This window comes from Apaloderma vittatum, unplaced genomic scaffold (assembly GCF_000703405.1).
Source record: "Apaloderma vittatum isolate BGI_N311 unplaced genomic scaffold, ASM70340v1 scaffold31711, whole genome shotgun sequence".
Classification (NCBI taxonomy): Eukaryota; Metazoa; Chordata; class Aves; order Trogoniformes; family Trogonidae; genus Apaloderma; species Apaloderma vittatum.
This window is the reverse complement of record NW_009699007.1, coordinates 1-12,887: the sequence shown is the minus strand read 5'-3', so window position 1 is coordinate 12,887 and position 12,887 is coordinate 1. Positions and strand designations below refer to the sequence as shown.

Below are 12,887 nucleotides of genomic sequence, written 5' to 3'. Positions count from 1 at the left end.
TCAGTTCTGCTGGGAGCGCTCCCGGCCCCGCCGGTGTCCTTTGGGGGAGCTTGGGTGCACCGGGGAGAAGGTCAAGAGTTTGCGGTGCTAAACAGCTGGTGCTTTTCTCCCAGCAGAGATTTTCAGCTTGGAACAGGCAGAGCCATGGCATAATGTGCCTGGGCTGAGGTTTCCTTGTGGCTGTGAGGAGCCTCTAAGAGCAGGGAGGAAATGTCTCTCGAGCGCTGTCCTTGGCCCATCGTGTTGGACGTACATCATCCGAAAGAGATCTGTCCCACACCGGCGGTTTGTGCGCTTTTTATAGAATCATAGAATGGCTCAAGCCTGACAGAGTGCTTAAAAATTAAAAAGAAAAAAAAAATTTAAAGCAAAGTGCCTGGGTGAGGCAGCTGCTGAGAGGAGCTTTCCCATCCCTCTGCCTGCAGGGTCCAGGCAGAGAGCGATAAATCCCCAATTGCAGCAGCACCTGGAAAAATGTAAGGGCTGACCTCCAGCTCCTTGATGTTGTGGTACATTTATTCCAGTAGGAGTAAAAAGAGAGAGAGAGAACTGGGATCTACCAGGGGCCTTTGGAGAGAAGCTCTGTAGGGCTGGCACCCAACGGGGGGTTACGTGTCCCGAGGTTGCCAGTTGCTCCTACGCTTGTCCCAGTGTTGTGTGCGTGCAGAGATGGTGTTGGCCCATAGTGGCAGTGGGCACCTCTGTGGGACACCGAGGACATCACCTGGCAGCAGATTTTGGGAGGAGTGCTGGCTCTGGCTGGCTGCCCCTTGGCTGTGGTCAAACATGGTGGCCAGGAGGTTTCTCTTCCCCATTTCCTCCGGCAGGGCCACGTGCTGGGAAGTGCTCTCCTGCATTCATTCTGTGACGGCAGGGCACGCAAACTGCGGGCAAGTGGAAGCCGTGTCATTGCTAGAAAAGAAGCAAGAGTGGAGAAAGCTGCTTGCCCTCTTCCCTTGAGCCCCATCACATGCCTGCAAAACTTTTCCTTATCTCCCCACTGGCAAACACAGATTTACCGAAGTGGTGTGGGCTTTGTTCTCACCTGGTTGGCAGAATGACCTTTATCAGCTGTGACTCAGTTCCCTGGCTGTAAAACGGGCAGCAGATGTGACCTTTGGGAATCTGATGGAGAAAAGAAGGGTGATTCTGGTAAGAGCTGAGCCTGGGGGTGCAGAGGGGACTTTGTGCCTCTCTCTGGGCAGCAGTTCCCGACATCCAGCCGGCGCCAGCTCCAGAGCTGGTCCCCAGGGAACAAAGCCTGTAATGTCTGTGGGGCAAAACTGGCTGTTTAAGGCTGAGCAAAACTTCTGTGCTTGACGAAAATGAAGTGGGGAGGGCTGGTTCTAACTTTTACATCTCAGATGTATTTTGCCATGTTCCAGCCTGTGACAGTTGCAAGGGAAAAGCCGTTTTGCAGGGCTTGTTCTGGAAGGTGGGGCTGGAGTGGCTGGGCAGCCAGGTTTCTTCTGTCAGTGTTGTGGTTTTAGTGACTCTCCCTTGGAGATGAGCGGTTTCACAGACACATCTGGAAGGGCTGCATCAGCCTTTCCTGGTGGGAAGATGGTGCCTCAGCAAAACTGACTGTTCTTTGAAAATCTGGCCCCTTCTCCATTGCAGCACTCCATGACCTGGAACCAGTGTGAGGGCGAGCAGAACCGCTGGCATCTTCTCACCTCCACAACCACTCGTATCCCTCCTATTTCTCTATTCCTCTTCCTCCTGCGACCTGTTGGCATTGCTGGGCCTTTTCGCGGTGTCAGCAGTGTAATCCTCTTTGGTTTAAATGCTTTTTTTTTAAAATCTTTTTCTTAAATCTGGATCGTACTGCTGGAACGGGTCTTGGGTGAGGTTGCTCCTGCAGTTGTGCTGGCAGATCTGAGAAGGCAGTAGCCCTGGCAGAAGGCAGGGATGAATTACTTCTAAATATCCATATGGCTGTTGCTCCTCAGCCCAAAAGCCACTCCCAAGCTCCATTGTTTGTTTGTTTTGTTTTGTTTCCTAATTTGCTTTTTTTACTCACTGCTATGTTTTTTAAACTGTACTGAGACCATGACACACGCTTCTGCTGAACGTTGGGGAGGTGAGATTGGAGCACTAGAGGGCAGGAGGAGAGGTTGCTGAGCCAGGACACCTCTCTGCACCAAACAGTGCCCCAGCCTCCCCGCACACAGCCCCGACGATTACCTGAGGGGTGGTGATTCCTGGAGGGAGCTGGGAATTTGTTGCTCTCTGTGGGCAGCAGAGTGTGTCTCACTGCCAGGTGAGAAGGTGATCTCAGTGGATCCCAGCTCCAGGGTGTTTTCCTTCATCCAAGCTGCTGTACTTTGGGGGGCTGCCTGGCAGTGCCAGCAGCATCTGACCTTTCTCCACATGCTCACCAGGAAGCTCTACTTGTCCAAGGCCACCTGATATGGAAGTCCCTTGGTTAGATCTGCAAGGAAAGCCCAGGAACCAAACCAACGAACGTGCCCTTTGTGCTACGGTGCTGCTCGTCTCAAGTGCTGCTTCAGCATCCTACAACCAAGCTGCCCAGTTAATGTTTGATTCACCCAGTGCCGTGCAACCTGGCAGGAGCAACCTCGGCAGACTACGCTAATCCCTCCGCAGGACAGGACACCAAGCCTTGCTGAGGATCGCTCCTTGCTCAGCAAATTACCTGTTGGCAAACATTGCCCGGGGAGCTGGTGCCTTTCCCTCTGCCCTGGGATACAGGGCAGAAATCCAGAGGAAAATGCAGGCAGGGAGCTGGCACGTACCTCTGACCCGTGGAGTAAGTGGCTCCTCTGGGCTTTTTACCACCTGTAGCAGGATTTGCGTGTGAGGAGCTGTACCCTCACCAGCCAGGTGCAAGGCACCTGTAGAGCTGATGGCTGCTTGGTGGGGCTCTCCAGCCCTGCCCAGCACACAGAAACCCTGCTGCACAGCTCAGCCCCCCCCAGATTCCCTGCCCTGTGTCTGCTCCGAGGCTGGTCCCAGTGGAGAGCGAGCTGAGCAGAACTGGCAGTGGCCACAAAGCCATTCGTAGCAGCGCTCGCAGATGTTTCCTGCATAAGCAGCAGGGTCTGGCCTGCTGCCAGCAGGACTCAAAAAGCTCTTGAGGTCACAGGCTAGGCTGGGCCAAGCTGGCTGAGAGCGGGGCAGCTGCCAGAAGAGTGCAGGGTAGGTGATCTGGCCACTTAAGTAGAGCTTGAGAGCCACGTGCATCTCCTGTCTCCGGCTTCTGGATGCCATCCTGTAGGTTCTGGTCTCCGTCCTGAGCCAGGCCTTTACCCATGCCCATCTACCAGCTGCCCAGTGTGGCCAGCAAAAGCCCACATCATCCCAGTCTGGGGTTTTTTTGGGATAAAAAGAGTTTCTGGAGGATCTTGCTGAGTTCAGAGAGGCCATCAAGTGGCTGGTGGCTGTCCCCAGGCTCAGCAGAGAGTCTCTGGTGACAAGGCTCTCTGGGAGTCACCAGGGTGACACTTGTGCTGTGTCAGCGTTGAGGGCTGGGTGTTTTCTCCAGCTCTCAGCAAAAAACAAAGGTCAGGGCCGGGAGGCTCAGCTGGCGGGGATGGCGGGGACAGGAGCTCCCGGCCCCTGGAGCAGACCGTGCCGTGTCCTGGGTCATCGGGCTCTGCTGAGCCTGGAGGTTTGAAGCTGGGGATCACATGGTTGTAACGTTTTCCCAAGGCACGACCGAGATAAGTGTGATTCTGTGCTGATTTAAACCGCCTCGTGGGCACTTTGGCCTCAGGCACGGCGGGAGAAGTTCCTTATTCTCCTCACACCCACTGGCTCAGCAGAGCTGGGACAGCCGACACAGAGCCAGGGGCTGGCTCCGGGCACCTGTGCTGTGAGATCTGTCCCTCTGCCCTGCAAACAGCACCGGAGCATTGCGTACTGCTGGGGCTGGCAAGCTAGGCTGAGGGGCTACGAGTCACTCTTCTACACCGTGAGTCCTTGGCCCAGGCGCTGCTCTGGGCTGGGATTCAGCCTCCTCCTCCATGTTTAGCTGTTGGCAGCTGGAGCCCACACGTCGCCTTTTTCCTCCGAGGAGGACGTTGGTTGGCTCTTTTAGAAGCAGTTAGCTTAAAAATAAATCGCTCATCTTCCCTGTTGCTGTAGCGTGGGCACACAGCTCCCTGTGCCCTTCCCACCCCAGCCCTGCCAACACCTTTTCATCAAGGCTGTGACAGCGTCTGTGCCTTGATGCTGGCCTGCCCCTCTCTGCCAGTAATTCTCCTGCCGACCTGGCTAGTCCTGGCGGTGGGTGAGAGCAAACTGGGGTGGTGGGGTCAGGCTGCTGCTTCCCCAGCCGCTGGCATAGAGCCCTGGGGTCCAGCTCAGTTAGATTTTGGCAAGTTGTCATGCAGCAGGGAGAGGGATTTGCTCTGCCTGGCTGGGCAGGGCATGTCACGTCGCTGATTCGGGACTAAAGCTGCCTGAGCGTCCCCACAGGTTTGGTGCTAGGAAGGAGGGTGCAAGCTGCAAACTGGGCAGCCAGACTGGCAGTGTGGTGCGGACCGGGGCAGCTGAGAGGGTTTGCTTTGCGTCGTGAGCTGGCGTGAGGGTTTGAGCATGCTGACAAAGTGAGCCGGGGGCTGCAGATCAAAGCTGGACCTGGGTTTGGATGGGCCTGCACCCAATTTGGGAGAGGCTTAAGGGTAGTCCAGTGTATTTGGGGCCAAACTGGCACGTGTGCGAGCTGTGTGGAAACGTTACTCAGCATCCCTGAGGGGTTTGATGGGACTGCACCAAGTTTTCTGAAACTGGGAGCTGGCAGTTTGTTTTGCAGTGTCCCTGCTGCATGGTAGGGCAGGTTTGGAGGTCTCTGCCCAGGACCCCAAGCACCCTCCACATGCCCAGGTGCCAGCAGCTGCTGGAGACAAAGAACAGAGGTTTCCCCATGGCTGAAAGCCCCTGCTTGGCTTCCCAGTTCCATCAGCGTGAGCTGGTCTTGAGCTGGGAGCTGGGAAGGGGAATGTGGAGGTTTCTGGCTGGAGCATGTTGCCTTCAGGGCCTGGATGTGGACCTGGCTCTGCATCATGTCACTTGCCTGTTGATGTAGATGAGGAAAGGTTGGACTTGCAAACTGGGCTTTATGCTCTGCAACAAGCCAGCTGTGGGCCAAGTGCTGCTGCCACACACCAGTAGGGTTTGGGACTCACTGCTGCAGAAGATGATCAGCTCTGGACAATTTTGCCTTCTGCTCCCTGTAGCTTTTCCAAAGTTTTCTTACCTCTCATGTTTCCCAGGCTGGAAAACTGCAGAAAAAGCCCCCATCCACATCTTCAAGGCTGAAGCTCTTTTGCTCTTTCTCTGTCCTCGCTCTTACTGTCGTTTCTGCCAGCCCATGGGTCTCTCCTCCCCCTGTGCCCCACCTGCACCCCAGGCACCCCAACACAGTGAAGTAGCTCAGCCCCACGGTGGGAAACAGGCACTCCCAGGCCCCGTTCAGGTGGAGCCCCTAATCCCCCGTCTTTGTTTTGCCCCGACAGGCCATCACTCAGTCCCCAAATGCCATCACTGAGGACATTTATACCAACGGCTCAGCGACTCTGGGCAGCCCCTCGCACAGCAACGGCCGTGAGGTGCGGAAGATACGCCTCGTCCAGTTTGAGAAGGTCACAGAGGAGCCCATGGTGAGAGGTGGCAAGATCAAAAAGCCTGGTGGCACCCAGCGGGGGTGGAGGGGCAGGTAGAGCTGTGCCGACGGGCTGGCCTCGGGGAAAAGCAGGAGTTTGGTGGAGACCTTGGCCACAGGAAGAAGGTGCTGGATTCCGTCTCCTGCCTAGGGACCTGGAGCGAGCCCCATCCAAGGGTGGTGACGTTTGTGCCAAGAGGAGCTCCAGCAGGCTGGGTTGGCCAAGCAGGGGGCTTTCCCCCAGCCATTGCGCCACCCACCGTGGACACGGACCTGGAGCGGACGTAGCTCTCCCCTCCGGCGAGCAGTCACGGATTTTCCTGTCTTCCAGGGAATCACGCTGAAGCTCAACGACAAGCAGAGCTGCATGGTGGCCAGGATCTTCCATGGGGGCATGATTCACAGACAAGGTAATGAAAGTCTCGTGGAGGCAGTGTGTAGGGTGCACGTCTGCAGCGAGTTTCTTTCCAAGCGGAGACGACGCAGTCCCCTGGTACTGCTGGCTTTCCCGCTATGACTGGAGATCTGTCTGTGTCCATTCCTCCACTAGAATATGTCAGGAACTCTGGGAATCGCTGGTTGTTCTGCATGGTTGTCATGTTAATACGCTGGAGGCTTTAGGGAGAAATGAAAGGTTGGAGGAAGGGCTCTCCCAAAAAGGAACTGGAGACTGACTGTCTCAGTCTTGTGATGGGGTCACTGTAACAGGAGATAGATCATACCCTAGAGCCTGCAGGGGAAGCTCTTCCCGTTCCTGAGGTACACAGGTGGGACAGGCTTGCTGTGGATTGGCTCTGCAGACCAAAAGAAGACTCCAAAAGAAATAACTAGGTGCTATTTTCTGGTTTCGGGCCTTGCCAAGGGGGCATGGAAGTGAGATGTTCTGTGCTTAGAAGAAGAGGCCTCTTTTCCAGTCTCGGATCCAAATGGGAAGCCTGAGCTTAGCCCTGCCAAAATAACCCAGGAGCCATTCCAATAATGCTACTGGAGCCTGATTTGTAGCAGTATATCTGTGGCTGTAATCTGGCTGGGTATATAAACTGAAAACATATTAAGTCAATAACGCTTGGCTTAAGAGCCCTGTAAGGAGTTTGTCGTTTGGCTTCAGGTCATTGGGATTGGGTTTGAATATCTTTGAAACAGTCTAAAGCACTGAAGGACACATGACGGAAAGCAGCCTGATGACCTTCACGCTGGGTGAAATATGTGTATCGGGTGGAGGGGGAAGAATCCGTTTTCCTCGTGCTTTCATCCCGTGTGCTTAGGTGACGTGTGTGACTCCACAAGCATTGCCCAAGCAAACACGTGAATGTCCTGGCCACAGCTTGCCCAGGGGGTCAGCAGGCTGGTGGGGCTGTGTAGTTTGGGTTTGGTGAGCGGTTCTTGTCCGGTCCTGCATTTTCATGTTTCTCCCATTGCCGGCAGGCTCCCTTCACGTGGGTGATGAAATCATAGAAATCAATGGGCAGAGTGTGAGCAACCACTCAGTTGACCAACTGCAGAAGATGCTGGTAGGTATTTGTGTTTGGCAGGGCTGCAGATGTATATGCTGGCTGAACATTCAGCCAGAGCTGTGTGATGTGGCGGGAGCCAGGGATGCTGTGCCGTGGTGCTGGAATATGACCAAGCAGTGAATCTCTGTGCTCGGCTTTGGTGGTCTGTGCTTGCTGCTGGTTTCTGCTCCCCTGAGAGCAGCAGCAAAGGCGGTTGGTTGGGTCCCTGACACATGCAACTGTGCATCGGGCTTTGAAACCACCTCTGCTTGTCAAGGCTGGTGGCACTGGCCACTCTTGCAGACCTGAGCTGCAACAACAGGTCACCTTGGTGCCGTTTTTCTGCTGCTGAGATCACAGTGATCCTGCCAGGCCCTTGCTAGAGACAGCTTTGGGCAGGGTCTCAGACTTGCCTTGGATTCACACACCGAGGCCATCCTGATCTACGCCAAACGTGGGATCTGGATGGAGGGAGATGGTGGTGCTGAGGATACTCACCAGCAGCCTAAGCAGGAGGCCTGGCCCTGCTGCAGTGCCATGGTCTTCTCCTGCCTGGTTGCAGAATATCCGTGTTCCAGACAGTGGGACCAAGGAGGAACTTATTTTTGCCTGCCTCCCAACAAGTGTGGTTGGCTCTAGAGGCCCCTCCACACCTCCAGATGTGGTTGTCCCCACAGGACCTTGTAGGTCTGTGAAACATGTGAGCCAACAGTGCCTCTGGCCTGTGGCAGGCAGAGGAGTGCTGTGCCTCTGATGTCACCAGGAGGGCAAGAGAGAGAGGGAGGCCAGCATGGAAGGGACAGATGGAAGGGACCTGGCAGAACCAGCTTCTCCTTCCAGGCTCCCCACGGGGCCAGCCAGTCTGGGGATGATACGGATCTCCGTGTTTGTTCTGGTGATGCAGTGCCCAGAGCCAGTCCCTTGTGGGGGTGTTGGCATCCTGCCACGGGGGTGGGACAAGCATGGCAAAGCTGTGCTGCCACAACTCTTAGCCCAGCCCCAGCAGAGTGTGTTTCTGGCCAGGCTGTGGTGTCCAGCATCACAGCATGGCTGGGAGCACCCAGGAGCTTTGCTTTTGTGAGTCTTGGCACTCAGCAGTGCCCTGCTTAGGTTGCTGCTGTCCAGGCATCACATCCTCCAACTCTTCTTTCTCCCCTTCCTTTGTTCACTAGAAAGAAACCAAGGGGATGGTCTCAATAAAAGTAATTCCCAACCAACAAAGCCGCCTCCCTGCTCTCCAGGTAAGTGCGGTTGCCAGACCCTCGGGCTGTGCTGGGAAGTGGCTGTGGGACCAGAGCAAACCAGTGCTGGGGAGAGAGCTGTGCTGAGCCACAGGAAGGATGAGGGGAGGCTGCTCAGTCACCTTGCCTGAGCTGCTGGAGGATGAAGGGACCCGTCACGTGCTTGCATCGCTGCAAACAAGCAGATTTTGGTCCTGTATGGATTTATTTGCGCAGTGTGGGCCTGGGATGCCTGAACCGCTGTGGTTGGTGATGGGAAGGCAGCAGCGTGTGCACACCAGGAGGTGTGAGTTTACTGCCACCTTCAGACTTGCTTTACATCTGTTACGGGGCCACAGCAGCACCTCCAGGTGCGGTACCAGGCTCTTGCTGCTCCCTTCCATCGCAGATGCCCGGTGCATCAGCCACAAGGAGGGTAACTGGGTGCCACCAGCAGGCTTTGTGAGCAGCGAGTGGGAGGAAGGAAGTGGTGGGGGAGAGGAACCAGCTCCTTGTGACCACTGCCTCTGCCAGGGCAGGAGTGACACCTCCCACACTTTGCCTTTGAAGTCCTGCTGTGGCTGATGTCAGCTCCTCTGCCAAGACTTCAGCGTGTGGTGGCTGGGACACTGTTCTGTTCTGTTGGCGAGAGCCAGCCCCAGCAGACCCCTTCTGGTCACAGACGAGAGAGAGAGGAGCTCAGAGGTAGAAGGTGGGGGCTGGATGGTGTTGGGATGGCCTGAGGAGTCCATGTCACCCTCCTTCCTTACCCACAAGTCTCTGAACATGATGGCAAGTGAGAACTCTCTCTGTTTCTTGTTCAGTCCATCCTATTCCTGTTCCAGCTCAACTAGCCTTGCATGTATTTGTTAAACACTGGCCCGTGTCTGCCCGTCTCTGCTGTCCGCCTGTACTGCCTGGTTCCAGTCGGCCAGGCCAGCTCAGTGCCGTGGGAGAAGTTACCTCTGAGAAAAAGAACAGAGTTCTGGCTCACCCAGGGCTGGCTGTGGGCTCAGAGAAGGACACAGAAAAACTCCTTCCCTGCAGCGGTTGCCCTCCCTCTTGTTGTGTCCAGGGCCATGGTGCTGTCTGCTCCCCAGAACCACAGCTCGTGGGCTGCCCGTCTCTGCTTGTTGCAATCTACCTCTGAGGGTGGACTTTTGGCTTTGTTTCAAGTCCTGAATTACCCCTGATCATTTCTGGCAGGCAGGACAGTGCAGATCCTGGCACCACGATACCCCCCTGCCCTGGCTTGCCCTGCAGCCTGGCGGGCAGCCACTTAGAGGCCAACTGAGTGTCTCTTGGGGCGTGTCTGTTTGGGAGGGCCCTAATGAGAAGATGCACTGAGCACTCAGGGCTCTCAAGGTCACCTCCAGCCTGTTCTCAGGTGCAAACTGCAGCCTTTTGACTTAAAGACCAGGGCTTCTCATGCCAGAGCGTGCTCAGTACCTGGGTTTCCAGACCCAGAGAGGGGGCTTGCAACAGGCAGGTAAGCACTTTGCATTTGGAGCTGGTCCTTTGCAGTCCAGGAGTGATGCCTGGAGCTGTCTGATGGTAACTCTTAACTGGTGTAAGGAAAGGTTTTCCAAGAAGTGACCTGGCTGTGTCTGGCTTGGGGCACCAGGGTTGCAGGAGCAACCTGGTAGGTGCCTGGGCAGTGCTTGCGGTGTGTCCCTTGTGTGTTTGTGTTGATGACCAGCTCCCTGATGCCAGAATATGCTTTCAAAGCATCCGTCTTCCTCCTGAAAGGAGATTCCACTCTTGTTTTCCATTGTGAGAGGTCTCGTGTCACAGCTTGATCCGTGCGTTCTGCTTTTCTGGCAGTGAAAGGGAGCTGCGTTCGTGTCCTGTGCCTCCAGCAACATTGCTGAAGGAGGACACGGTGTGCAAAATTGTTCTAATGTGGAACAAGGAGCAAGGACTCTACCCAGGGAAGATGACTTTCCAGGCCTTGCCTAGCACATCTGAGGAAAGGACGTAGGCATTACCCCACGTGACTCCCTTTGCCCGCTTGCTACAGCAGCCTCAGGTCCACAGGACCAAAGAAAACCCCAGGAGACAGACAACGGCAATGTGAGGTCTGTGCTTGGCCACAGCCTCAACTAAGCCCTCCCTTTCACTCCTCATCCTCCATACCATGCCTTGGCTTTTGCCCCACCCTAATCCTGACCTGGTCCTGGTCTTGCTGGGTGCACTGTCCAGTGACAAATGGCAGCTGCTAAGACAAGAAATGGTTCCTCCAGGCACTGAGAGCAAGTAGCAGCACAGAAAATGCTGGCTGCACATGCATGGCCTGCCCTCCTGCAGCGGGCAGGTGACTCTCACCCACTCTCTTGCTCTCTGATGGAGCGTTCTTCCTGAACAGCCTCCCTGGAAAACAAGGGAAACAAGGTCTGTGGGTGGAAGCCACATGTCATTTCTCTCCTGACCTTGCAAAGATACTTGGGGTCAGTGACAGAGCAGGGGCACAAAGCTGGCTTCAGGAGGGCTTGAGGCCAGGGGGAGGCAGCGGGATGGACTGTCCTGGTGGAAGCTCCCAAGGAGCTGAGCAAGCAGAAGGGATGGGGAAAGGCCACTTTCTCATGTGCTCCTGCTCCCCAGGGCTTCCCCAGCTGCAGGAGGGTCCTGAGAAGTAGCAGCTCATTTCCACTTGCAGCTGTGATGAGTGGAGTGTTGTAGGAGCCGCTAATGCTGAAGAAGCCAGGACAGACCCACGCAGGGATGGACATGACACCATGGCCTTGGCTCCCCAAAGGCAGGGGGAGCTCCTGGTGCTAGTTTGGAGCTGGGGATGAGATGTAGCCTTCCCTGGGGTCCCCAGGACACGGGGTTGGCGGGGTGCACTGTCATGATGGCCCCTCTCAGCTCACCCCGTGGCAAACCCCAGTTGCTGTGCAAAGCGTTGGTCTGCGTGGTGGGACTCATCTCTGTCTGGCTCAGCTCACAAGCAAGATCTCTTCCTTGTCCTCCCTGCCTGTCTCATCTGTCACCACGTCTCAGCAGGTCCATTCCCCCAGCGTTTGTGTAGCTCCTTCCCCACCCAACCTCTTGGAGCCTGGAAAGCAGCGGGGGCTGGCGTTCCTCCTGGAGCAGGAGCCTTGTGCCTGGAGCTGGCTCTGCCGTTGCTGTTGGGAGATGCCACGTGGGTCCGGGAGCTGGATGTGACCGAGTTCAGCCACTCGGCATGGCCATGCTGACTCTGGTCTGCTCTCTCTTTTGCAGATGTTCATGAGGGCACAGTTTGACTACGACCCTAAAAAGGACAACCTGATCCCCTGCAAGGAAGCGGGGCTGAAGTTTCAGACTGGCGACGTGATTCAAATCATAAACAAGGATGACAGCAACTGGTGGCAGGGCCGGGTGGAGGGCTCCTGCACTGAGTCAGCGGGACTCATCCCTTCTCCAGAGCTGCAGGAGTGGTAGGTTCCTGGATTTGGCTAGAAGGGCTGGGTCTGGGAGTAGAGGTGGGAACGCTCACCATGTGCTACCAGGAGCATGACCTATGCTACCCATAGCACCAGCATCACTGCTGGGAAAAGGAGCCAAACGTCCCCTTCATGTGCTGCAGCGTGAACTTTTACGTGACCTAGCAGCTACCCTGCTTTTCTTGCCCTTACATGTCTGAGGGACAGTCCTGCTCTGCTTTTCCCCCAGGGTTCGGGGTGACAGCTAGACTATGGTGGTATCCTTCTCTCTTACAGGCGCGTGGCGAGTGTGTCCCAGTCCAGTCAGAGCGAATCCCCAAGCTGTAGCCCCTTTGGGAAGAAGAAGAAGTGCAAAGATAAATACCTGGCCAAGCACAGCTCAAGTAAGTGTCAGCAGGTAACGGGCTGCACCTGGCCATCACTCCTGTCTCTGGGCAGGGCTGTCCTGCATGGGGGTCAGATCAAACAGCTCATCTGTGTTGGCAGTGGGACCTCGGGAGGATACCCCACAGCTGTCAGCTTTTTTGAGTCCCTTCAGGTGGCCACAGCTGTGTCCCTGCACAGCTCTGTAGTGCAACAGCTGGGACTGGCTTACACAGGAGCCAGGCACTGAGCTCTTGTCCTCCCCTGTGGTGACAATCCCTCCTGGCCCAGAGCTCCTCGGGAGGTCAGGCTTCCAGACCTCAAACTGCTGAACGCAAGGCAGGCGGTGGCCTTGCTGCTGCTCGGCAGTTAGGAAGCAGCCCAAACTGCTCCCCACAGCTGCCAAGCTGTGTCCCTGGTGGGGTCCCCCACCCGTGCAAACACCCTGTGCTGAGCATGCCCTGGGCCAGCAAAGGCAGGTGCCTGAGGACACGCTGGCTCCTAGCCCGGCTTGCAGCTCCAAACCAGCAACAAACAAGGCCGTAAATCAGCGAGATAAAATAAAGCTTCCCCCAGCGACAGGCTCCCTGCGGTGTCCTGCTGCCTCCCTCCCCAGCTCCCAGGTCCTACTATCCTGATGAGTGAGAGCAGCTCTGGCCCTGGAGAATTGGTCCAGCTCCTCAGCACGGCCTCCACACCTCACGTGCTCCTTGCTGTGAGGCTGCTGCTGTCCTTTTCCTCCCGCAAATGAGCTCCT

General features: G+C 56.0%; 1 protein-coding gene across 1 annotated transcript; it reads left to right on the top strand.

Moving 5' to 3' along the window:
* Positions 1-5,459: 5,459 nt before the first annotated feature.
* LOC104280546 (55 kDa erythrocyte membrane protein-like) lies at positions 5,460-12,150 on the top strand (the record flags this gene model as incomplete). Its single annotated transcript, XM_009878220.1, has 6 exons — positions 5,460-5,627; positions 5,961-6,039; positions 7,055-7,140; positions 8,295-8,363; positions 11,565-11,761; positions 12,044-12,150. Coding segments are annotated over 6 exons (706 nt in total), but the record flags the coding sequence as incomplete, so codon positions are not given.
* Between the last annotated feature and the right edge of the window lie 737 nt (positions 12,151-12,887).